The sequence below is a fragment of the Gopherus evgoodei genome, chromosome 1 (genome assembly GCF_007399415.2).
Source record: "Gopherus evgoodei ecotype Sinaloan lineage chromosome 1, rGopEvg1_v1.p, whole genome shotgun sequence".
Lineage (NCBI taxonomy): Eukaryota > Metazoa > Chordata > Testudines > Testudinidae > Gopherus > Gopherus evgoodei.
In genome coordinates this window covers 59,767,951-59,794,674 of record NC_044322.1, presented here as the reverse complement: position 1 = coordinate 59,794,674, position 26,724 = coordinate 59,767,951, and the positions used below count along the sequence as shown (strand labels likewise).

Sequence of the window (26,724 nt, the reverse complement as noted above, 5' to 3'; positions counted from 1 at the left end):
AGAATAAGTTGCGACATATAGCCTCACACCCTTTCCTCCTCACTGTAATAGGTCCTCCCTGACACCCACTGTGGGGAAAGCGAAAGACCCCCACTCCACTGAAGCCAATTTGGTGTGAGGGAAAACATTCCTTCCCAGCCCCCCTAAAAAGGAGTAACTAGTGCAATGCCCACAGCAAGTCCTAACCCAACCTGATATTTGCACCTCGAGGGGAGGGAAGTAGGGTGGGTGCTGCCTTGCCTGCTGCGTGGAGAAAGGGCTTCTAATGTCTGAATCTGCCCCTTTTAAAGCCTTCCGTCCTTAGGTACCCAGGGGATGAATCAGTGTTGCTGTACTGGCCCCCACCCACCCTTTTTACATTGGCTTCTGACTTCCTTCCTTTCCCCCTACCTGTAAAACACTGCTACCTTCCTCTGGCAAGCCAGGACAATGTCTTCTCCCCACCCCCCGTTTCAGGTGCAGTGCAGTCATTCTGAACAGGGACTAGACGATTCAGAAGCTAGACAGGAAACTCGGCACCCCAGGGCTGTGACTGTCTCAAAATGATAAAAACCCTTGAAAGGAAAAACCCAAGAGATCGAAATTGTAGTAAACAGCATTACAGCAGGCAAGGAAAGTCCCTCTGGCCTTGTGCAAGGATCATTTTGATTATGTGATCAAACTGAAACTTAACCAAGTAGCTTTCTGCAATGTGACCATTAACGGACTCTCCTTGAAGCTAGGGCAAATGATGAATGAAAGTGATTTTTAATTGCCAGTGGTGCAAGGAAGCCACTATCCATGAACTACAAAGAGGCTAGGTCATGTGCATTAACCACAGTGTCATGTCGAGAGTGTTTCATAATTTTGCAAGAATAGCTGTGGAACTTCCAGCAAAAGTGCTCGTTAAATCCCAGCAGACCCTTTGGCCAAATGTTTGTGATTTTTGTGTTTTAGCAGCATATCTGAATAGATGAGTGGAGCACTAAGGCGGTCTGTTGCAAACAATACTAGCATGAATTCTGAATGCAGACCACAAATTAGAGACAGTGCTCGGCACCTATAGTTTTCTGACTGCTGAGTTGATAAAGACATATCCCTGTGCTACAAGGACATTGGAAAACATGTCCACAAATTTCCCCATCATATTTTTCTCCCACATGACTACTGAGATGTGAAAACTTAATGGGTCTTCCATATACATGGAAGTTAGGATCCATCTACATCCTTTCCTCATTGTGATCCATGTTTGTACAAGACCCGTACTTGTTCTATGTGGCGTGGTCTTTGATCCCTCACCTGTGTGTAACCATCCTATTCCCTAGACTGTCTGCAGTGAATTTACCTCTCACCTTGCCTGAGCTATGGGAAATGGCTTCTGTCTGTTGCCCATTATAACTAAGCCTGCCGGCCCACCTCTCTCCTCTACAATCAGAGGGTTACTGCAAAATTGTATCACCAGGAAAGCCCTTTCATGAACCAGATCCCCAGTGCTGGAGTGTGACCACTTCCTCCTCACCCCAGCATCCATGCTGAAAGTAATTTATCAAGCTGAGGAACCCGACACCAGTCTTTTCTCAGTCATAGTTGGTATGTCCTGGACTCAGTTTGTGCCTCTCTGGGGCATCTGTTCAAAATGGAGAACATCCGCAAGCAGTGCCAGATGTCCCTCAAGACTCTGCCTCTCTTGCCCCTTCTCCAGCCCCAAATACCTGATCTTAGCATGGACCTTCTATCCACAAGATCTCTCCCTTTTGATGGTGGTGAAAATGAAACATTGACTGTCAGTGCCACAGGAGCTGCAGAAGGAAGGCCTGACTTAGACCTCAGTTCCCTTTGTCTGCTCCACAAGCAGACTCCCTCAGCATGTCTTCAAGTGCTTCCCAAATAATCTGTGCAGCTACATGGGGACGTACACTGAGAGGAACAATAAACTCCTGGCATCCCAGGGAAGCCCAAACAGTCTGGCCAGTCGTTGCCTCAACCTGTAATTTGAAGGAGGAGGGGGCGGAGAGGACGGCTGGGTTGGATTATTGAATTGTTATAAGATTACATCTGGCTTTTATTATAACTCCTCCACTTCACCTTTTTCATAACTTTTAGAAATATCTCCTTGTCAGTTGACGTTTTGATTGTAGAGGTTTTTGTTGGTTTGTTTGTTTTTTTCTTTCAATGCTTGTGCAAAATCCAGTCACTCATTTTATGAGAATTTTATTTATGAGGATAGAAAGTAATATATGCTGGTTTCATCTGTACTCTCCAGCTTCTCTGTGTCACTCAGGAACCATAAACCTGTTTTTTGCTGGTCAGATAAGCTCAAAGCAGACAGAGGATAGCAGTGATTCTGACCTTTTAATTTTATATTGTTAATGCATTTAAGATGCTTATTTGCACATGCATTACTCAAAAATAGGAAAATTGTTCTTCTCCCTGAGAATTAACCTCTCTACTAATTTACAGTTATTAGCATTTTAAAACTGCTCCTGTGCATGAGAGCTGGTTGCTAATATTCCTAGCTGCAAGAGTATCTATTGGGCTACAGTGGTATCGTAGTTCTAATGTCTCTATAGAAAGATTTCAGCACAGAAGTGTGTCCTATATTTGAAGATGCAGGATCTGGATGGTTGTATAGTGAGAGTCAAACTGAAATTTATGGTGAGGGTTGTGTATTGTTTTCATTTTTAGTTATTGTTAACTGAGTAATAGAAATTAAGTGTTGTTGTAGCTGTGTTGGTCCCAGGATATGAGAGAGAGACGGTGGATGAGATATTATTTATCAGACCAACTTCCATTGGTGAGAGAGACGAGCTTTCGACCTTACACAGAGCCCTTCTTCAGGTCTGAGAAACATACTCAGTGTCACATCTAAATACAAGATGGAACAGATTGTTTAGCCTAATTAGTTAACACACATTTCAATGGACAATTCAAGATGAAGTGGCCCTTTAACATACTCCAGTAATGGGGGAAGGAAAAAGGGGGCAGGGAGAAGGAAAAAGGGGGGAGGTGTTAGTGGGTTATAGAATTGTTGTAATAAGCTATAAAGCTGGTATCTCTGTTCAGTCCATGATTTTTAGAGTCTAGCAAAGTTATGAATTTAAGCTCCCAATTCATAACTTTGCTAGAATTATGGTGCAATGTCATTATACCAGCCTAATTTCTTACAGTAGACCAGGCCTAAGTACATTTCCCGGACCTGAAGAAAAGCTCTGCGACCTGCTCTACACTAGAAAATTAAATCCAGACCCCAGGGTGGTGTAGTTAAGCCGACTTGACCCCTAATCAACATTGCTGCTTCCTAGGGAGGTGGCTTACCTGTGCTGAAAGGAGAACCCTTCCTGTCGGCATAGGTAGCGTCTATGCTAAACCTTGTCTCTCTCATCAACAGTAGTTGGTTTAATAAAAGCTGTTACCTCACCCACCATGTCTCTAATAGGAATTACAATGTTCAAAAAAAGCTCTTTTAGAGAATATTAAAAAAATCCTTTGAGTTTTGTTAGATTTTGGACTCACTGGATGTCTTTGTTAAATTAGTAATAAAACTAGAGGAAATCTCTGCTCTTAAATATGTTAACGCGGAATTCTATATGTATTGTTTGTTTGGAAATATTAGAATTGAACCCTTTTTGCTAAAGATTGAGTGGCAGACCTTTTTTGGGCTGGGGAGGAGGGAGGTAGAAGGCAGCCTCTAGCCTTATCTCCAGAGTATAGTACAGATGAAGATTCCGTGACAGCTGACAATTTAAGAAGAAAATTGTTGCAAGAACTTTCATCAGGTTCTTCTCCAGTTATTTTTCAAGGACCTCTTGAGTACTTACATCACTGAGTGCTAGAAACTGTGAGGTGGGCTGGCAATGTAGCTAGCTGTGTGGCATGGAAATGGGGTGGGGGAGAGGTCCTGCTCTGGAGCTAGAGTTGAAATTGTGCTGAGGGTCCCCCTTCCAAGCTATGTTAGCCGCCATCTTTGAAAACCCAGAGCAAATGTTGGCCAAATGGAAGTTCGTTAATCAGATGTCAAATAAATAGAGAGATATGATACCATATATAAGGTGATTAATGTATGCTTTTGGAGGGTGGGGTGCACTTTGGAACAACAACACACTGCAAATCACAAATCCCTCCCTTTGTGTGGGACGAAAGTCAGAATAAAAGAATCCCTGGAAACTTTTTGGCATCTAGATGGCATCTAAACTCGCCATATGTGCTGTCTTCTCAACAGAATGGTTTGGGGAGATCTCCACAAGTGAAAATTCAGAGCTTTTTTACCTTTGTTTGGTTTTTTCCCTCAAGGATGGCAAACTTTAACTGAGGGACCAGGAGAATTTCTAATGAGAGTCTGAGGCCTAGGGTTGAGGAAAGAGCTGTTGATATGCTGAAAGGGTCATAACATGATCCTGTCCTCTTTCTAATCCCTGAAGTCTGAAAAAATCCTGCTACAATGTTCAACTACCAAAAAATCCTACAAATGAAAACCCTGGCAAAGCCTCATCAAATTCATGCCCAGGTTTGGTGGTGCTGGTGAAAGATGTATATTCTATTTTCATTCTATGTTGAAGTGACTAATTTAAATGGAAACAGTAGATCCTCTGACAAATTGTTGCAAGGAGGTTTCTGAGTAGTTGCTTTGAACTTTTTTTTCTTCATTAGAAAATTAACTTGAAGGCAAATAAGAAAATTTTCTACAACTTTGAATCTATAACCTTATGCCCATTTGGTCTCAGGAAAAAAGTTTGTCATTGTTATCTGTGTTTATTAATTGTTGCATATATTAACTATTTTTCTTTCTTAGATGTTTTTGTTGAATACTCAAGAAAGAGTGAGATTTACAGCAGAGGATAGAACAAAGTGCAGTACAGACAGATGTGCTACAAGTTTCTTCACATTAGTCTGTCAAATCAACTAAATGTGCAAAACCTTTGCAGTTTTAGTCTGGGGTCCATTCTGAGCAGGACCTTCTAATTATGCTGAATCATCATATATGATGGTCTTGAGCTGTAGTGTAGATAATTGTCCATTAGGAAACAGGATCAATTTCTTTCCATTTCCTGCCTAACCTGAATTTGAACTCAAATCTTCAAAGGTGAAGAGAGGCCAATGTGTTCAGTTTGTACCCACTTAAATTTTGTATAGCAAAAGGGATTTCTTTCAATTTTATACCACACTCTCCTTGTCTCAGGCGGGTAAATGGAACTTAAATTGCATAATAACTTAAGTATCAATGCTTATTTCCAGAGTTTTTGATGTCTTCAGAACACATATATGTGAACTCTTGTAGAAAGTGTGCATACCATGATATATATATTGTTACCACAGTTTTTTCAGTACATTAAAATAAGAATTATTTTATGCTGCCCTTTCCCTCTTTATTATCCTTGATGTGGAAAATGTGTCCTCCTAAAGTGGAAGATTTTATATTTCAGAAATAATTCATATGTTCATAATTTTTCAAATAACTTTAATAATATTTAAACCTTGCACTTACCTGGCATAATTAATCCAAGAATTCCAAAGTGTTTAACAAAGGTGGGTTTTGTATATGGGGAAACTGAGACTCAGAAACTTTAGGGAAACTGCTTGAAGTTACACAGTCAGTAGCAGAGTCAGGAATCCCATTCTGCTACTCTGACCACTAGACCAATACAAATTAAACAAGGTTCAATTCCTTTTTTATTTCAGCTATACACTATTTACAAAAAAACAAAAAACTAATTCCATAAGCAACCCATAGTGGGTTGGGTTAAATAAAAGTATGATGGCTATTGCAAAAAATGTAGACAAACTGTTGAAATAAAGTGAATGAAAATGAGTAAGCTGAAACAAATAAATAATTCTTGCACAATGCCCTTGAAATCCTCAAATTCACTGCCAAAGGGAATGAGTTCCAAAAGTGTGGGTGGTTGGGGGGAGGCAGCCTCTTCGTAAGAGTTCCTTGCTACTGCCAATCCTGAAGAGTTGGATCCCAGAAAACACTATCGAGAACATTTCAGCTGAGCTTAACTGCCTCATTGATGTACATACAGAAAGTTATGCAATACATTCAGATTTGTTTCTTGTGTACTTTCCCGTTTTCCTTCTAGATGTCATTGTCATAAAACTTTCCTCTAATTACCAAGCATATCCATGTTAAGATACTTATCTTTCTGGACTGAGAAATTCACTCTAACCTTAGCTATTGTTCTCTGAAGGAAAGTTGTCCTACATACCTGTAGACCTACATCTACTTTCCCATGGGGATATGTGTATTTGCTGATTAAAAGAGGCATGTTAGGGCCACAGTTGCAATAAAAATTGATGGATGGAAGCTATGATCTATCGCATCCCTTGAAGCCAACAACTGCTATGTTAGAGAGGAGAGGGAGATTGAGCAATTTCTGGAAATTTAAAAAAACCTAATGGCTGTGCACAGAAGTCAGGAGAACACAAAAGTAAGGGTTTGTGTGAGATACAGCAGTAGTTGCAGGTAAGTAATTTTCTCTGTGCTGAATAGAAAGAGGTTCATGATAAGTAGTCTGTAATATATATTTTTTGTTGCGTTAGATAACACTTTGCTATTTCCACATTTAGAAATGTGTTTGCTGTTGCAGATCACTTAAAATGAACTGTAAAGGATTCTGTAACTGCTGCATGGCTGAATTGCATTGGGCTCTTTCTCTTTTGTAAATAAAACCCTCCTCTCCTTTTCTTTTATAGGACCTGGGGATAACGAAAGTAGGTCATATGAAGCGAATTCTCCAGGGAATTAAAGAGCTTGGCAAGAACATTCCCTTGTCTGATGTGTAACAGTACTGGTGCTACCCTTGGAAGGAGGGAGAATTGCTAGTTAACAAAGTGGAGGCACTTGCTGTCTTTGTAGTTTACTATATGGTTGAATACGCACTGATGTACTATGCAGGTTAATATATCTGAATTCTTGTGTGGTGAAGAGCTTGACCTGAGAATCTGAATGGTTTTGTGCCAAAAAAAGGTGGGGGGGATGTTATATGTGCTGTGAAGACCTTTTCTTAGTGTGCAAACTTGGCAAGTTCAAGTAAGCACATTTTGGTAAAGAGGTTGGTATACAGTGAACTGCACTGCCTGGAAAATGTAATTAAGTAATGATTGCTTTCCTTACATATGGCCCAGTACAGCTCTCTTACAATGCAGCAACGTATCAACGTAGAGCCTGAGTTTGCCTGTTTAACTTTCTGAGGCATAGCTTCCCTAAAACGTTTTGTACAGAAGACTGAGAGATGAAACATTCCTGGTTTTGCTTGCAAGACTGACATTGCCTCAGGTACTTGGCACTCACTGGCCAAGGAGTATGGTTACAGACACCACGAATGCAAACTATAATGCATGGTATACCTGTCTGAATCATCTATCTTTCTGTTGCATGACATATCTGATACTTTAAACACTTGAACAATTTTTATATCAGTTTTAATAAGATTTAATTTATTACTACTTGTGTGTCTTTTATTTGGTTACAGGCACTTTTCTATTCTTCAGTGTTGTATTTTATCTGAACATGTTATGTGGCAAAGGACTTGTGGATGTGAACACTTAGCATCTGTGCCATATTTAGCAAATGATGTGCATTATATATAACTGACACATTCTATAGTTAGGTTTTTAAATTACCAGTGTAGACTAGGTATATCAGGTAATTAATGCCTGAGTGTTTTGGAGAGACAGGTACCTCACAAAATTATCAATCAGCTTCCTAAATGGAAAATTATGAGAGAGTTTTCTTATGGCGCATTTTAATGTAGCTAGTCAGCTACCTTGAATATCTGTACTATATTTTATTTATTATGCAAAAAGAGGATTAAAAAGGTTAGTGAAACATTTTTTAAAAGCCAGAAGTAATTTAATGTTATTTACTATTGTATAAAATGTTTTAATGTTATAGCTGATTTGATTTTGTGAGGTAAACTTCCCCAGTCTGATACAAGAACTTAGCCATGTGCACCAGTTTAATATTGTTTTTTTAAAGGTTCATTAAATACCAAAACAACGTACGCATCTACTCCACATATCTATATTCAGTCTGTTTCTTACCAGTACTACTGCACTGGTAAATCATACATATTTAGTAAAAATGTTAATCCTTTCCCAGGTATTGTACACTATGCATGCTTAGGTAAATCACATGCAAAACAATAACACAGAGTGTAAACAGGTTCACTTAGAATTACTTTGATACTAAACATTTCATTAGAACAGGGTTTATGCAATTCAGTGGGGGTGCAGCTAAACAAGACATAGTTTTATAATTAATTGAGTTCCCAGATCATTTTTCACCAAGTATTTATCTAATGGGAAAAGAATTTAAATATCTCTGGAGGTAAAAACTATAGTAAAACTACTTAAATAATTAGGATATCTTGATGGTTCACAACTTGGGTATAGTTACACAGTAAGGTCTTCTCTATACTGAAAACTTACATCAGCATAACTACGTCTCTCAGGGATGTGAAAAATCCACAACCCTGAGAGACTTAGCTGTGCCGACTTAACTCCTAGTGTAGACAGTGCTAGGCTGATGGAAGAATTCTTCTGTCAACCTAGCTATCACCTCTCAGGGAGGTGGATTAATTGTAGCAACAGGAGAACCACTCCTGTCACTGTAGGGAGTGTTTACACTGAAGTGCTACAAGAGTGTAGACATACCCTAACCCAGCTTGTATAAAATGGATACCTCCTTGCCGTTTGTAAGAATGCAGCATGCCAGCAAAAGAGGCATAGCTTTTACTAATATATCTTCCTTTTCAACAGCAGAGGCTTTGTCAACTCTTGAAGGTTAAAGAATAGGTTAATATATGATTGCTTTATGATATTTGAGCAGACTTTCATTTGGTTTAAAAAAGTTTGTTTCCCACATTTTTAAAGGGAACAGTGTCAAGTATTAGGTTTAACTTTGACCTATCTTTCTCATTTGGTAGGGGTTATCTCATGGAAGGTAAATGTCTTTCTTAATTTTTTTTCTAATATCCTTTGCCACTCTGTTGCCAGGAAATTTTAATTAAAAAAAAATAGCTCAAGTCTGTCTGTCTCAAGTGCTATGTGCTCTTCTGCTGTGGAGTAAATAGAAGGACACAGTTCCGAGAACTATGTTGACATAACTGATTATGCTGGTAAACAAACAAAAGAAAGAAGCTGTGTTCCATTAGGTTTTCAGCAAAAACCAAACCAAAACAAAAACTGTTTGCCAAGTGCAGTATTTTAAAGCTGTTGTACTAAAAGGGTATGCAAACAATAGAGAGTTTTAAGAATGTACTTGACACTGACTCCTTTAATTATGTTCAGATGACATCTGTTATGTCTCCATAAATCATCTTTCCTTTCTCTCCCAGCTTCTCTGTAAGCTACAGTGTGTACATTTTAATGTGCAGCAGCACTCTAATTTGTGGGTGTTCTGATAGAATATATAATTAATCTTGCTGGTAAACTCAAGATTACAATTTATTGAAGTGTTTTCTTTGCTTTCCTAGTCATAGGATGAATTCTCTCTAACATGCTCACTGTCTCACTAAACAATGCATAGAATTGAGCATATGCAGCAGAATTTCTTAAGACTATACAGAAATTGAGAAAGAGGACTAAAGTGACTGCCTTTGAAAAGGGTGAACACCTTTTGCACAGGAAAATGTATTATTAATAATTCCTCTTTGTTATAACACTCCTAAAATTACCTCAGGATAGGACAACTTTTCAGCTGTTGTGTTTCTGTCAATAGTCCAGGTTTTTTAAGTGACTGCCAAAGAATTTAACATCAGTTATGTAAGTGGGGGGTTTTGAATGTACAATTAGACTAAATATTTCAGACTTTATTTATACTGTATTTGACAGAGGCCCAGGAGAGCAAATTTTATAGGAAACTATGACTCAAAAATGTATTGCATATCAGTTCCAAATGCATTGATGAGTAGAACAAAAATAACTAAAGAATCCTTTTGCTGAAGGCACAAAGTCTATAATGTTGTTTACCTATGTGGATTTTCTGCAGAAAGTACTCTTTAAACACAGTGTTACTAACTTATGATTTGATAGCAACTTTTGAAATATTAAGTGTTTTTGTTAAAGCCCCAGCTCCTGGAGTCCTTTTTTTTTAAAGTGAGTTTCAAGTCCTCGTGGCTATGGAGAAAAGGTTGAAAACATGTACTTGAAGGGCTCAGAAAGCAGAAGGCAAATGAAGAGATCCCCCTAACTATTATGATTTGGGGGGGTTCTGACTCATGACAGTTGAAACCTTGTGGCAGATAATACTATAACCAAAAAAACAAACAAACAAAAAACACCACTGAAGGAAAAAAAAACATGATTTAATACACTTAATATAACTCTTCTGCTCCTGTCAAGTATCAGAGGGGTAGCCGTGTTAGTCTGGATCTGTAAAAGCAGCAAAGAATCCTGTGGCACCTTATAGACTAACAGACGTTTTGGAGCATGAGCTTTCGTGGGTGAATACATATGCTTTCACACCTCAACTGCTAGAACAGGGCCTCATCCTCCCTGATTGAATTGACCTCGTTATCTCTAGCTTGCTTGCTAGCATATATATACCTGCCCCTGGAAATTTCCACTACATGCATCTGAGAAGTGGGTATTCACCCACAAGAGCTCATGCTCCAAAACGTCTGTTAGTCTATAAGGTGCCACAGGATTCTTTGCTGCTTCTTCTGCTCCTGTACGTAGACAACTCACCTCTGACCCATTGCAAGTATGTGCAAGGCAAAACAGGGCAGTTGTTATTAAAAAGGAAGTGACAGTATTTGTTCAGATGATCTGGCTCTACTTCTTAGAAGGAGGAAAGGGAGACATGCATGTTAAAATGGTAGTAAATTGTCATGGGCAGATATATTATCTTAAAATCAGGGTTTGTTTTTTGTATAATGTTTTCTACTTTCTTGCATTCAACTATTGTAGCAACCACTTTTTCAGATGGTACATGTGCTGCCTTTATAATATAAAATGCCTTCTTTAAAATAGTCTGTTCAAATCACAAATGCAAAATGGTATTAGTTTTTACGGTATTTTAAGGGGGAAAATATGTACAAAATGTGAAATTATTATTTTTTTCTTTTCATTATATTTTTGTGCATTTTCCACTTTCTACTTTTTTCCTATACACCCCCATCCAACCCAGTACACTTCTGTTTAAAAGGAAAAGATTTTACACTTAAGGGGGAAGAGAAAATCAATAATAAAAAACCCCTTTTTCAACATAATAGTTCTGTCTCAACCTCTTCTGCTCTGGGGAAGGAGTAACATTACAGCTGATGTGCACTAAAGCATATCATTTTAATGCAAGCAAGAATTATTATTTTCCAATATAATGCCATATTCCATTTTTGTGGATTTCTCTGCGTTCTCTGATATTTTGTCTATACAAATATGTAATCTGCCAGTTTATAATTTTTAACTGGATTAAATAATGCCAATTCACCTTGTGAAAACTGCACAATACCCACATGAGACGTACTTTTTTTTGCAAGGTATCCTGGTAAAGACTCTCAGTGTTCTGTCATTGTATCATAGCCCTGCCTGCTCGCAGGTTAACAGAAAACCTGTTTCACACTGAATGGTAAATTCATATATAAACCAAGATATAACAGAAAGTACAGTAGTGTTACTTTTAAAAATGTATTTAAGAAAATATATTGTACACAGATAATGCCAATTGGACATGAAAGACAAAAAGGACAGAGAATCTATTTTGCTTGATTCCTAATGTTTATGATTGCACTATTAATGTTTACCACTGTTTATTCATAGGTATATGTGTACCTCTGAGTATTAGGCTTCTTCATTTGTTTGACAGTTCTGGTAACTAGTAATTAGTGGTGTAAAAATTGTTGATATTTGTAAAAGTTTCAGTTATATTTATCTTACAACCAGGGAATTAGCTGATAATTCATGGGTGAGTAATTCAAAGCCACAGAGAGTTGTATGGAGTTTTTCTCCTTTCTCCCAAGTAGGATAAATATCTCACTATTGCATTATACTGTGTTACATTTATACAACAAGATCCTCCTTTTGCTGATTCTTTAGTAACAGGTTATACATTTTGGGGTATGATTTTTATATCAAAATGCTGCTCGTTCAAGCTGCGAAGATTTTAATGTTTTCAGGAATTGTAAATGACTATATTGTTGGCTTGAGTAAAATAATTAGCTGGATTTTTTTGGTGACTTGAGATAATTGAGGAATTTGGATAGAAATTAAAATTTGGCTGGTATGCTTTTATAGACAAAAATCTGATACTGCTATCAGCAGTGTTGATAATATTATAAAGTATCACTTAATAATCATCAATAGAAGGTCTTCACTAGTTGTATAAATCTGTGTATTTATCTATATATGGGATATAGTGTGGAATTTGATATTTTATACAAAAATGCATTTTCTAGTTCTTTTCTACTGCTGTTGACATGCTTAATAGCTCTGTTAATGGTTTGCTTATGTACTTGAAATGCTCATTTCTGCCATACAGAAGCCCAGTTTATTTCTCAGAAATTATATTGAATTTGGAAAGCTTCCCATCTTTACTCTCACAAAAGATTTTCTAGAATTCCCAAAGTCCATCCTGGCAACCCACTGAAGTCAGTGGCAAAACTTCCATTAACTTCAGTAGGAATAAGAAGAGGCCCCTATTTTTCTTCTGAATTATTGACTTAAAGGCTGTAACAATAGGCACTTAAGTACAAATTCATTTGTTTAAAAAATGAATGTGATAAAGGACAAAACACCCAAAAAATGAGAAGTAAAACCATCAGAAATGTAGGATTTTATATTTCCAGCACTTACAGGCAGGTTTCACCAAGTCTTAAACTTTTGTGTTATTGCTATTCTAAATTTTATAACAAAAGACATATTTCATCCATTCACAGCCCAGAAAAATAAAACATTATCACCCTCATCAGTGACATTCAAATACTTAACATCCTTGGCTAAATTGGCAAGAATGCTGAGTTTTGTTCACCTGAGTGAGCATGCAGTTGTGCTTTAACATTTCCAGCAGGTGGCAGTTAAACACAACAGGCCAGATTTTCAAAAGACCTGAGCTCCCACTCAGGCTACATCTACATTACCATAATAAGTCGACCTATGCTACTCAACTCGTAGCTGGAGTCAGTGTACCTTAGGTCAAATTATCACAGGTTCTGCTCTGCAGAGGGTCGATGGGAGAAACTCTCCTGTTGACTTACCTCACTCTTCTTGTTGGAGGTAGAGCACAGGGGTCAACTGTGCTGTCGATTTGGCGGGTCTTCACTAGACCCACTAAATTGACCACCAGTGGATCAATCTTAGAGCATCGATCCCAGAATGTCGATCCCAGCTGTAGTGTAGATCCTGGCTTAGTAACCTAAATGAAGCAGATGGATTTTGCCTGTCAGCTTCCATTGAGTTATCCAGCTATCTTAGAGATGAAATCCTGGCCCCATTGAAGCTGGTAGGGTTGGGACCAGGATTCCATCCTAAGTGTCCTAAGACGTTAAGCACTTTAAAAAATCTGGCCACTTATTTAGGTGCCTAAAAAGGAGCTGTTTGGTGAAAATCTGGCCTCAAAACTACTGCATGCCCAAATGAGAGCAGGGGCCTGGGAAGCTAAATAATCACACAAGTGCACTTTCATTAAAACCAGTGTTACATGTATGGGACAGCAGCTGAGTTAATGAAACGTGCTGTGTATTATATGACAAATATAATTTTTTAAAATAATAAAAAAACTGTATAAAACAATATACAGTAGAATAATGTAACTCTGATCCAAAATTGGACCTGATCTTGTAACTCTAATTGATGTGAGCAGTCCTTACACAAGTAGTCCTGTGGGTTTCTTTGAGACTGTTCGCAGGAGTTGGTTCATACTTATAATAATATAGGGGACCAAATTCCGCCCTTAGTTATACTTGCACAGACCCAACTGGGGATAGTATTTGACGTGCTGCTCTTTAGACATGTCAATTCCACCAGCAACTAACATTTATCAAGATAGCAGCATATTTTTTAGAAAGAAACTCCTATGATCACTTAGAGTGGTTTTTAAAGTATTGAAAACAATCAGACATGTTTTTACATTTCTAAGAGCTGAAGTATGTAAGGGTTAGTCTATTAGTTCTTTTTGTGGAACAGATATTTTAGAGGTTAAAAAAAAACTAATATTTGTAAGAAATTGGAATGGGCACCCGGTAAAAAATATTCTTTAAAATAAAATTAAAACAATATTTTACAAAACCTAAGATCAGTAGAAATGTTTCCATGACTTTTTTTTCAATTCTAGTGGAAACAGATCCTTATTCAAAAGTAGTGTTTGCAACCCAAACATTGCAGCAGTGGGCTAGAGCATGAGAACAGGAAAATGAACCTGACATGAAATGGACTAAAAGCAAAAGTGAAACCGATGAGTTTGTTCTCATTGTGGAAGCTGAGAGAAATGCAAAAATAAATAATGAATCTGACTAATAAGGAATAAATTTGAATGTTAAAATCCTTGTTATAATCTGAGGGAAAATTCTTTTTAGTATAATTATTCTAAAGCATCCTTTTAACAGCAATTCAGAAGGAACAAATTATTAACATTTTAAGGAATTAACATTTTCCTCTCAACATCTGTGGAAATAGGGTTTGCTTGGGACTAATTTGTGTTTTGCTTACAGAGGCAACTGTGAATGAGGTGTTCGGGAAAACTCTTGGAAGCTGTTTACTGTGCCATGGTTCAGATGAAGGCATAAATTAAAGAGGTTTTGCATGTTGGTGATCAGGGGCCTGGGGGTGATCAGTAGGCGATTGTGAGAATATATGCTTTTCTTTGGGCATCTTGAAAAAAGTGATATTTAGCATGTGTGATGAAGTGTTCAGGCATGCAGGTGCACATACAAAACACTTTCTTCCAGTTACACTAGACTCACAGAATTTCATGTCTCTACATTTGTGTGTTCAGTAGGCTTTACCTTCTGGTTATCGAACTATCTTAGGGTTTTGTACTGGCACACAGCAGAAATAATGTTCACGGCAGAGGATTATAGTCACAATAAATGGGATTTGCTGTTATGAAAACCTTAGCTTCATTTGAGCCTAGGAGGCACTGAGTAGCTTTTGAGAGGTGAGGAATGCCCGCTCTTGGCAACTCTTAGAATTGGACCTTGAAACACCAGAAACATCAGCTTAATGCCTCTGTCTGATCTAGAACAAAAGACTCCTGTCTTAATCCATAATGGCATCCCACGAATCAATTAAATAACGTGTGCTTTTATGTAACATTTTGCTGACGTTTATTTAAAACTAATAGAACTAGATGGCACAGTCCTAGCACAGGCAAACCTCCTGTTGAAGCCAAAGTTAGTTCTGCTGGTCCAGGAAGTGTAGGACTAGGCCCCAGAATAGCAGAAGGAAGTTCAGCTAAATTATTTTCTGTAGCACTTACCGTTAAAATCCAAGGCATCTTAATGTGTGTCAGCCTCAGGAAAATAACTTGTTCATAAAATATTGTCCTTCTCCTGAAGAGTTGGGAATACAGCTTGCTAACATTCTTAACTGCTATATTCAGGGCCATCCTAGGATTTATGGGTCCCTATGCAGTATTATAAATCTGGTTCCCCTATCCCCAACCGCAGCCCGGGCTCGCATGTGTATTTTAGATAAGGGTGGTCTTTTGAAGGATTTATTTTAAAAAACTATATGTCTGAAGATCCAAGTATTTAAGGCTAAAGATGAATACACAGATTGTGCATCTAAAAACCTATGCAAGGATTTTTTTAAAGATGTGATTTTATAATCTTCAGCAACACACTAATAAAATATTTTTTAAGCAAATTTTAAATTAAGGTCCTGTAAACTAACATGTTCTGAGTAATATTATCGTAATGCACAACTTTTTTTTGTCAGTAAATTCAAAAACTGATAGTGTATACCTGGGAGTTGGCAAATGACTGTTAAGTGGCTTTATTACCACTTGAATGGCTCTTTAACAGTTTCAGTGGTGTGCTAATAGGTCTGACAGGCTGGAATGTTTTTTCAGTTTCAAGGCTTTTCCAGTTTCCTCTGGAGGAAGACTCACCAGGCTTCAGCAGCCAGCTGTGGTTGGAGCCTGCTCGAGGGGTCACATTAGAACAGGGATAGGAAGCGGTTGGTGGGTGGACATTAAGACCCAGGGGTGCCCAAATTTTTGAGTACCCTACGCAGCCTTGTATGCCTAAGGATGGCCCTGGCTGTATTCACATACACCTCTACCCCGATATAACACAAATTTGGATATAATGTAGTAAAGCAGTGCTCTGGAGGGAGCAGGGCTGCGCACTCTGGCGGATCAAAGCAAGTTCAATATAACGTCGTTTCACCTATAACGCAGTAAGATTTTTTGGCTCCTTACAACAGCATTATATTAGGGTAGATGTGTACAACCATGCAGTAAAGAGAATTAAGCAGTAAAGTTCACTCAGGACCAGACGATCTCTCAAATCACCCAAAGCACAAACCCTTCAACTAACTTTCATAATATGCCATGAGGAGAAGATACCTTTTTTTTAAATGCTAGGCCGTAAATGTTTATCACAATTAAAGTCCCATTGAAGACAGCTAATGTAATAGAAATAGTTTAGTTTCTGCATTTCATGATTGTTTTTTAATCAGATTTCTTTCTCTTGTTCCCAGCTATATGTACAATGGCTATTAAAAAAGTGATTGCCAGACAAAAATTGAGGAATAAATCATTAAAATTGTAGTAATCATGTTAATTTAAATCAGATTCTGACTGCATTTTAACACCATTGCTGTATTCCTTTCCCCCACTGAAGTTGTTTGTACAGTTAGCATAGATTATTTTATTATCCATACTGCAAACACAATAATAAAAACTACCACCACTACCAACAACCAAACAAATATGCAAGTAGCGCCCAATCCTGCAACCTTCCTTAAAACTGGCAGTCCAAATGAAGTCTGCTCCTGTTGGCTTCAGCCTTTAATCATGCAGTTATTCTGTTTTTATTGTGTAGTAGTGTTTGACTACTTGCATGAGTAAGGACTACTAGTCCATATGTAAGAGTTGCGGGATAAATCCCATAGTTAATAAAATCTGCTAAAATGTTTTATGAAATCATCATATAGTTCAAATGCTTGTAGTTGAATTAGAGATTGAAAGTATGACCTGACTTACAAATGAGGTGGAGTTAAGTATATGAATTGGCAAGTAGAACAATCCTACACGCTTTATGCTATTTTTCCCACAGATATATTGTGAATGTCCTAGACACTTTTATATATGTTAAATCAAAGCTCTTTCAGAGATCTTATTGGTGTGAACATGCCAAACTGCTTTACAATTTGTTATATACAGGAAAATTAAGTATCTTTGAAAACATCATGCAAAATGAGACTCTGATTCTACAAATACCTATGCATGTCCTTAGCTTTAAACTGAGACTGTCTGTGTGTTTAAAGCTAAGCATTTGCACAAGTCTTCACAGGATCAGGGTGTACCAGCTCAATGCAGATAGAAATCATTCCTCACATAAAAATGGGTATCACACTGGTGAACATTAGAGTCTGCAAATTTATATTACATAGGAGTATACATATTTGCACTCTCCATAGTATGTGTATACATGTGGATAATATGTAGTGTGTAAGCAAGGGTGTATGTTTATATACATACTCTGTGTGTGTAATGATTCTAATCCATGTGCAGGAAAACTTAAAATATATACGATACTAAAGATGGATTTTTCATAATATTTTTATATCAGATGAATTGCAGAAACTAGTTAATGTTTGTTCAGGATGTTTACAGATGCTAATTAATATTTTAAATATTTATAATGTATATGATGCAATAGCAGGGTTTTTGATTGTTGCCATCTAAAGAATTCTTAAAGTTTCTTGGTGAAATTCTGGCCCTATTAAAGCTAATGCGAGTTTTGCCATTGACTTGAATGAGGCCAGGATTTGACCCCTTCTCTGAAAATATTGTTTATGGGCTGTTTTCCTAATGTGATTTTTTTAATAAGTGAAGTATATTTCTTTTTCCCAATGTGAAATCTACAGTTCTTCTTCGAGTGATTGCTCATATGCATTCCAGTCAGGTGTGCGCGCGCCGCGTGCACGTTCGTCGGAAGACTTCTTTACCCTAGCAACACTCGGCGGGTCGGCTGGGCGCCCCCTGGAGTGGCACCGCTATGGCACCGTATATATACCCCAGCCGACCTGGCCACCCTTCAGTTCCTTCTTACCGCCCGTGTCGGTCGTTGGAACAGTGAAGTGCGGCTTAGCTGACCTCCACCTTCCCTAGCTACTCGTAGTTATCATGTACATAGTTATTGTTCTTATATATAGATAGATAGATAGATAAACTCAGTTATAAGTTCTTACTTTAATAGTATAGTTAGTTTAGTATTACTTAGTGGGGTTCGGGGAATAGCCCCTTCCCCACACCCGGTGCCGGAGCTCATGCCCGGCTCTCCGGGTTTCAAACCGTGCTCGGCCTGTTACAAGCTGATGCCAACAGGAGACCCACACGACTCCTGTTTAAAGTGCCTCGGGGAATCGCACTTAACAGCTAAGTGCCCTATTTGCAAAGCTTTCAAGTCGCGCACTAAAAAGGAGCGGGACATCAGACTAAAACAGCTCCTCATGGAGGTGGCCTTGACACCGCCACCTTCGGCACCGAGCCCCGGTCAGTCGGTGAACAGAGGCACCCCTACGGCACAAGATCGCACCGGTATGCCTAAGGACTCTCAGCACCGGCCGGCACCGAAGTCGACGCCGCGTCGCTCCCTCTCCCCGAGGTCGAAAAAGGCCAAGACTCCTGCTGCCTTGGCGCCAACTACACCGCAGCCAGAGAGCGAGCCCAGTTCGGACCGCCCAGCGCCAATACCCGCTGCGGCACCGACTAAATTGGCACAGTTGATTCCGGTCCCGCAAGGGCCATCGAGTCCGGCGCCTCATAGCTCCCCGGCATGTGCCGCTGTAGAGCTCACTGTGCCATCCACGCCTGAGGCGTATTCGGCGGCAAGAGACTTAATCGCTTTGACGGACTCGGCACTGCCTCCACTCCTGGCACCGCCGGTGCGGGTAATCCAATCTTGGGGCAAGCCGACCCTGCCTAGACCACCGTCCGTCGGCACAGCGGACCGGCACCGCTCAAGATCGCGGTCCTGTAGACGCTCCAGGTCAAGACAACACTCCCGCTCCCGACGCCGCTCACAGTCCTGGCACCATTCCCCTACATAGCACCAGTCAGACTTGCGGCACCGGTCAGACTCCCGCTCTCCGCCTCACTATTCACGGCACTGCTCCAGCTCTCGGCGTCGATCCAGGCACCATACCTCTCAGAGCCGTTCACACCGCAGAGACTCGAGATCTCGGTCGACCTCCCGGCACCAGTCTGGTTGCAGGTCCCGATCTCGATCCTGGTACTGCTATGCATACCGGCACCGGTCCCCGTTAAAGAAGGGAGCGAGGTCCATCAGAACCTCAGCCGAAGGTTTCTCTGCTCCTCCAAGGCCGTCCAGGCAATCGTCTATGTCCTCCCACGCAGACAGGAGCGAGATATAGAGGTACCTACCGGGGTCTTCCAGGAGGTCCGGTCTCAGCACCCGGGACCTCACCAGTGGTCCTTTTGGACACCCTGGGCGTACCATCAGGCCCAGGGTGCCCCATTGCTCCAGACCCACTCCGCTTCCTCAGAGCATTGAGCCCCAGAGGTCACCATTAGCCGTCCCCCTCCAGCTGGGACAGAGGAGCTGATATCCCATCCACCAGGTTCCCTGGTACCACTGGAGCAGGAACCGACCCAGGAGCAGGAGGCCATCCAGGATCCCCTCATTCCCGGTCTATCGTCCTCTTCCTCCCCAGATGAGGCGGTGGCAGGGACCTCATCATCAGGGCCCCTGGCGATAGACCTCAGAGCCCATCAGGACCTGCTTAGGAGAGTGGCGCTCAACATCAGTCTTCCCGTAGAGGAAGTCCTGGAGGTTGAGGACCCAGTTGTCAGCATCCTGTCGGCAGATACTCCCACTAGGGTGGCTTTGCCTTTCATCAAAACCATCCAGGCCACTGCTGACACCTTATGGCAGTCCCCAGCCTCCATTTCCCCTACGGCAAAGGGAGTTGAGAGAAAATACATGGTGCCCTCTAGGGGGTACGAGTATCTATATGTTCATCCTTCCCCCTCCTCGTTAGTTGTCCAATCGGTCAATGAGAGGGAACGCCACAACCAAAAGGCGCCAGCCCCCAAATCAAAGGAGGCTAGGTGGATGGACCTACTGGGCCGCAAGGTGTATTCGGCAGGTGCCCTGCAGCTCAGGGTAGCCAACCAGCAGGCCCTCCTGAGCCGTTACAGCTACAACACCTGGGTGGAGATGGGTAGATTCACAGATCTTCTACCACCGGACTCTCGCCAGGAATTTGGCGCATTCCTTGAAGAAGGGAAGAGGGTGGCTAGAATCTCCTTCCAGGCTTCTCTCGATGCGGCCGACTCAGCAGCCAGAACTCTGGCCTCAGGTATCACCATGAGGCGTATCTCATGGCTACAGGTCTCCAACCTGCCACCCGAGCTCCAATACACCATCCAGGACTTACCCTTTGATGGCAAGGGTCTGTTCTCTGAAAAGACTGACCCCAGGTTGCAGAGTTTAAAGGACAACAGGGTCATCGTGCACTCGTTGTGCCTGCATACACCTGTGACCCAACGCAGACCCTTCCGGCCCCAACCTCACCGGCCTTATTCTGTGCCCCGGCACAGACAAGACTTTAGCAGAAGGCACGGGAGAGGTGGCCGTAGGCGCCAGTCTGGACCCCAAGGGGGTCAGAACAACGGCCCCACAAAAGCACCTCCGGGTCCTAAGTCTACCTTTCAAGGTACGCACAAGGATGGCGTACCAGTTTCAGGACAGGATCTTTCTCCTCCCTTCTCCAACCGCCTCTCCTACTTCCTCCCGGCATGGTCCCAATTGACCTCAGACATCTGGGTCCCACAGACGGTGAAACAAGGATACTGCCTCCAATTTGTTTCATCCCCGCCTTCCCACCCCCCAACCCAGTCCCTCTTCAGGGACCCCTCTCACGAGCAAGTCCTCTTACAAGAGGTGCAGTCTCTCCTCGCCACAGGAGCAATAGAGGAGGTACCACTAGAGGAGAGGGGAAAAGGGTTTTACTCCCGCTACTCTCTGATCCCCAAGTCCAAGGGAGGCCTCAGGCCCATCCTAGACCTGCGAGGCCTCAACAAGTTTATGGTCAAGTTGAAGTTCCGCATTGTCTCCCTGGGGACTATTATCCCGTCCATGGATCCTGGAGACTGGTATGCCGCCCTCGATATGAAGGACGCGTACTTCCATATAGCCATCTTCCCTCCACACAGAAGGTATCTTCGCTTTGTAGCCAGTCACCGGCACTTCCAATTCACGGTCCTCCCCTTTGGCCTCTCTACGGCCTAGAGGGCGTTTATGGAGTGCATGGCCATTGTCGCCGCCCACCTCCGCCGGCGGCAGATCCATGTATTCCCATATCTGGATGACTGGCTCATCAAGGGAACCTCCCAGACTCAGGTCAGTCAGCATGTGAACATAATCACAGACCTATTCTCTCAGTTGGGGCTGCTCCTCAGTGCCGAAAAGTCCACACTGGTTCCCACACAAAGGCTGGACTTCATAGGGGCAACCCTGGACTCCACTCGAGCCAGAGCCTACCTACCTCAGCAACGCTTCCAGACACTGACGGCAATCATTCGAGGTCTGCAGAACTCCCCGGTCACCTCGGCCACATGGCTACTAGGCCACATGGCCGCCTGCACTTATGTAACCAAATATGCCAGGCTCCGCCTCCGGCCCCTTCAAACATGGCTCAACTCAGGTCTACCGTCCAGGCAGGGACCCAATAGACACTCTGGTGACCGTCACTCCGAGCACCTTACGCTCCCTTGACTGGTGGCTGACTCCCTCCCTGGTGTGTGCAGGGCTACCGTTTCATCCACCACAGCCCTCGCTGTCCCTAACGACAGATGTGTCATCTCTCAGTTGGGGGGCTTACCTCGGTCACCTTCGCACCCAGGGCCTTTGGACATCACAGAAGCTGTCGCTCCACATAAACATCCGGGAGCTGAGAGCAGTCTGCCTTGCATGCCAGATGTTTCAGCAACGTCTTCATGGCTGTTGTGTCTCAGTGTTTACGGGCAACAATGGCCATGTATTATATCAACAAACAGGGAGGGACTCGCTCTTCTCCCCTGTGTCAAGAGGCCATTCGACTCTGGGACTTCTGTATAGCCCATTCGATAGAAGCATCCTTTCTCCCAGGGGTTCAGAACACTCTAGCGGATCAGCTGAGCAGAGCCTTCCTCTGTCACGAATGGTCGATAAGACCGGACGTTATTCATTCGGTCTTCCAGAGGTGGGGCTTTCCCCTCATCGACCTGTTCGCCTCTCGCACGAACAGGAAATGCCAAGCATTCTGGTCCTTCCAGGGTCTTTCGCCGGGATCAATCACAGACGCATTCCTCCTGCCCTGGGAGCACCATCTGCTCTACACCTTTCCACCATTCCCTCTGGTTCACAAGGTCCTAATAAAACTCCGCAGGGACAGGGTGCATCTGATCCCGATCAGGCCAGCGTGGCCCAGACAACACTGGTACACCACACTGCTCAACCTGTCCCTGAACAGCCCGATTACCCTACCTCTTCTTCCAGACCTCATAACGCAGGACCACGGCAGTCTTCGCCACCCAGATCTGCAGGCCCTTCACCTCATGGCATGACTCCTGCATAGCTAAACAGATCAGAGTTATGCTGTTCCGCTCCGGTACAGCATGTTCTCCTAAGCAGCAGAAAGCCTTCCACTCGGTCTACGTACCTAGCCAAGTGGAAACGTTTCTCCTGTTGGTGTGCAACGCAGAATGTTGCTCCTTCTGAGGTCTCGATCCCCGCTGTTTTAGACTACCTCTGGTCTCTTAAGCAACAGGGACTGGCGATATCTTCTCTGAGGGTGCACTTGGTGGCTATCTCTACATTCCATCCCACCCCTTAGTTTCAAGATTTCTTAAGGGCCTGGAGCGCCTCTACCCCCCGGTACGACGCCCTGCCCCCACCTGGGACCTCAACTTAGTCCTAAGCAGATTTATGCATCCGCCCTTTGAGCCATTAGCGACTTGCTCGCTCCTATACCTGTCGTGGAAGACAGTCTTCCTGGTGGCCATTACATCGGCCAGAAGGGTCTCCGAACTCCGGGCGCTTACGGTGGACCCACCGTATACTGTCTTCCACAAGGACAAGGTACAGTTGAGACCTCATCCGGCGTTCCTCCCTAAGTAGTGTCGGCTTTCCATACCAACCAGGACATCTTCCTCCCAGTCTTTATTCCAAAGCCCCACTCTTCTCGATGGGAGCAACAGTTACGCTCCTTAGATGTCCGTAGGGCGCTCGCTTTTTCTATCGAGCGGACAAAGCCCTTCCGGAAATCTCCCCAGCTGTTCGTGGCAGTAGCTGAACGGATGAAAGGTCTACCTATCTCCTCCCAGAGGATCTCCTGCTGGGTAACGGCGTGCATACGCACGTGCTATGACCTGGCTCATGTCCCCTCGGGCCATCTCACGGCACATTCTACCAGAGCTCAGGCTTCATCAGCCGCCTTCCTGGCCCACGTGCCTATCCAGGAGATATGTCGCGCAGCGACCTGGTCATCGGTCCACACCTTTGCTTCGCACTATGCTCTGGTCCAACAGTCTAGAGATGATGCAGCCTTTGGCTCAGCAGTTCTTCACGCTGCCACATCTCACTCCGACCGCTCCGCCTAGGTAAGGCTTGGGAATCACCTGACTGGAATGCATATGAGCAGTCACTCGAAGAAGAAAAGACGGTTACTCACCTTTGTAACTGTTGTTCTTCAAGATGTGTTGCTCATATCCATTCCAAACCCACCCTCTTTCCCCACTGTCGGAGTAGCCGGCAAGAAGGAACTGAAGGGTGGCTGGATCGGCTGGGGTATATATACGATGCCATAGCGGTGCCACTCCAGGGGGCGCCCAGCCGACCCGCCGAGTGTTGCGAGGGTACAGAAGTCTTCTGACGAACGTGCATGCGGCGCGCGCACACCTGACTGGAATGGATATGAGCAACACATCTCAAAGAACAACAGTTACAAAGGTGAGTAACCGTCTTTTATTTTTTGGATTTTTCTATAGAACCTGCAAAATACAGCACAGGTAGGAATGTATGCATTTTAGAGCATTTACATTTTTTTATTGTTCTGTTCCTTTGACACACCTAAGAATATTAATAATGAATTTTAATATTTTTTTCTAAAATGTGTAAAAATTAATGTAGGATCTGCATTTAAAAAGATCATATTTCTTCTTCATCCCCTACATAGATGACCTACTCTATTGTGAGGGACACAGAAAAATTATGTTGTCTCATTTAGTTTTCACACTCACAGATATATATAGTTCACTTTGTTTCTTGGCTAACGTAGATTTTCAATTAGACACTTTAAAAACTTCTTTTGGGGGTCAAAAATACACTAATTTAAAATGATAATCAAGATATGGGGTGTGCTGACCTCAGTCCTAGAGTGGAATTTTTTCTTTTCAGATAAATAAAAATGTATTACGTAAGTATGCAGTGGTAGGGCCAAATGCGGCAACCAGTTCAAGTGAATGGAACTACTAACATAACGACTGAAGGATCAGGCCTTTGATATGCACTAGTAGAAGAGAAATACAGTAATGTTGTGCTTCCTGAATCCCTTCTAAAGGGATATATGAACCTGTGTATACTTTAGGTGGATGCCTTTCACCACTTGCCATGAAAAAATGTTATATTGTGAAACATTGAAATAAACATACCTTGATACTTTTAATACCTTAATCTAGACCTAAATATATTAATTTCAGATAAGAACCACTATGCACTTTGGCATATGCACATCTGAAACAGATCAGTGTTTGTCACAGATAATCACTGGTGAAGAACCTCCCAGGGATACAATAAGGTTCTTAAAATTATGACTCTGTACCAATGTTATCAAAAGCTGAAGAACTGAGAAGCTAAACATTCTCCTTTGGCAGGGATGTGCTATAGATGTCGAATGTCACCTGTTCCCTAATGTTTTTTTTCAAAGGGAAAATTACGTAGGTTCATAGATTTTTAGGTTTTTTGTTTGTACCCCTCCACCCCCTTGATAAAAATGATGTTGGAAAACAGCCTGATCTGCCACCCTGGTTGAACGACCTGAAAGTTTTGTCTGCTTGTTCCTTGAAGGATCAGACACCAAAAGACTAAACATAAAGGCCTTGATTCTGCAATCAGGCCTGCAAGGACTGACCGCTGGGCTAGCGCAGAGACTTACTAAGGCTTTTCATGGGCACACAAGTCTGCCTAAGTTTGATCGTGCCCCCCTGCCTGTTGTCAATAGAAAAACTCCCATTGCCTTCAGTGGGAGCAGATTCTGGTCTAAGCAAGCAGATAACTCTCCTACACATCTTCCTTATTTTTTCTATAATTATACTTGGGAACTGTGAGTGCAGGACTCCATACTCATTGTCCTAAAGGACATAACAAATTAAATCTCAAACTAAGAATATATAGGGAATGAGGAAGTATAGTCCAGTGGATAGAGCACCAGACTGGGAGTTGGGAGCCCTGGATTATACTCCTAGCTCTCTGCCATTGACTTCCTGTATAACTTTGGGCAGTCACTTAACCAAGCTGTGCCTCAGTTTCTCCTTCTGTAAAATGGAGATAATAATGCTTACCCACCTTTGTGAAGCACTCTGAGATCTGTGGATGAACGGTGTTATATAGGTTGCTAAGTTATACTGACACTATAGTATTTCATATAATTCAGTTACTTTTGTCCATAACACTGCAAAATCGCTTTTCTTAAGTTTCAGTTCTGACAATCTTGTTGATATTTAAGGACCTACTACATTTCAGGTGGTCAGTTTTGAAGCATAGTAATGCTGTAGTGCTTATTTCTAAGAGTAAGATACACAGTGGGCTCTGTTTGCTGCAGAAAAGAGTACAACTTTAAACTGCCTGAAAAACTTGCCAATGAAATATATCTAACAGAGCAGGGTTGTAACTTTTTGCTTTATTTACTTTTAATAATGGTAAGGAACAGTGAGTTTTGTTTGTTTACATACTGTTTACAATGGCACAGTTTTATTTTTAATATATAAAACAATTGAGGTATTTATTGCATATACTATTTTAAAGATGGTTTATGTTTTCACCTTTGGAATATATTGTTACATTTCCTTGTACAGATAATTCGGGTGGCTTTGTTAATATAGTTAGTAATTTTTATGACTACTAAGTGACTAGTTTTCTGTGCCTTTTAATTGTTGGATGCATGATTACATATTTATTATTGTATGGAAGTCACTGAGATGTGTATTTTTGTATTCTGCTGGAAGCAATGATTGATTTTATTGTACATTATGAGAGGTGCCTCCTGTAATGGGCACTCACTTGAGATCTTCCTTCTCAAATAAACAGAATGCATTCAGTGTAATAAGTCTTTGGGTTCTTTGTATGTGGAGGATGTTGACTGAAGTCCTGGACAAAGTCGTAATTTCCTGAGGGCTTGGCTACACTGGAGAGTTGCAGCACTGGTGGTGGGTTTACAGCGCTGTAACTTAGTAACTGTCCACACCTGCAAGGCACATCCAGCACTGCAACTCCCTGGCTTCAGCGCTGGCTGTACACCTGGTCTGCTTGGGGTGTAACGATTGCAGCGCTGGTGATGCAACGTTGCTCCGCAGGTGTGGCC

At 41.9% G+C, this 26,724-nt stretch overlaps 1 protein-coding gene and 1 long non-coding RNA gene across 4 annotated transcripts in view; one reads left to right on the top strand and one right to left on the bottom strand.

Annotated features, from left to right (window-relative positions):
* The window catches only part of DGKH (diacylglycerol kinase eta), a 135,991-nt gene extending 125,627 nt beyond the window's left edge, over positions 1-10,364 (top strand). For all 3 annotated transcript variants that reach the window (XM_030565839.1, XM_030565832.1, XM_030565822.1), the window contains one exon: positions 6,670-10,364. In XM_030565839.1, coding sequence (XP_030421699.1) covers positions 6,670-6,759 — 90 coding nt within the window. In that variant the 3' untranslated portion in view covers positions 6,760-10,364. The remainder of the gene's footprint in view (positions 1-6,669) is intronic.
* A 242-nt stretch (positions 10,365-10,606) lies between these two features.
* Positions 10,607-26,442, bottom strand: LOC115653111. Its single transcript, XR_004000847.1, has 3 exons — positions 24,656-26,442; positions 13,166-13,169; positions 10,607-10,637 (listed from the first exon to the last, which is right to left on the bottom strand). It is a non-coding gene; the product is annotated as an uncharacterized LOC115653111 (long non-coding RNA).
* Positions 26,443-26,724: the final 282 nt, after the last annotated feature.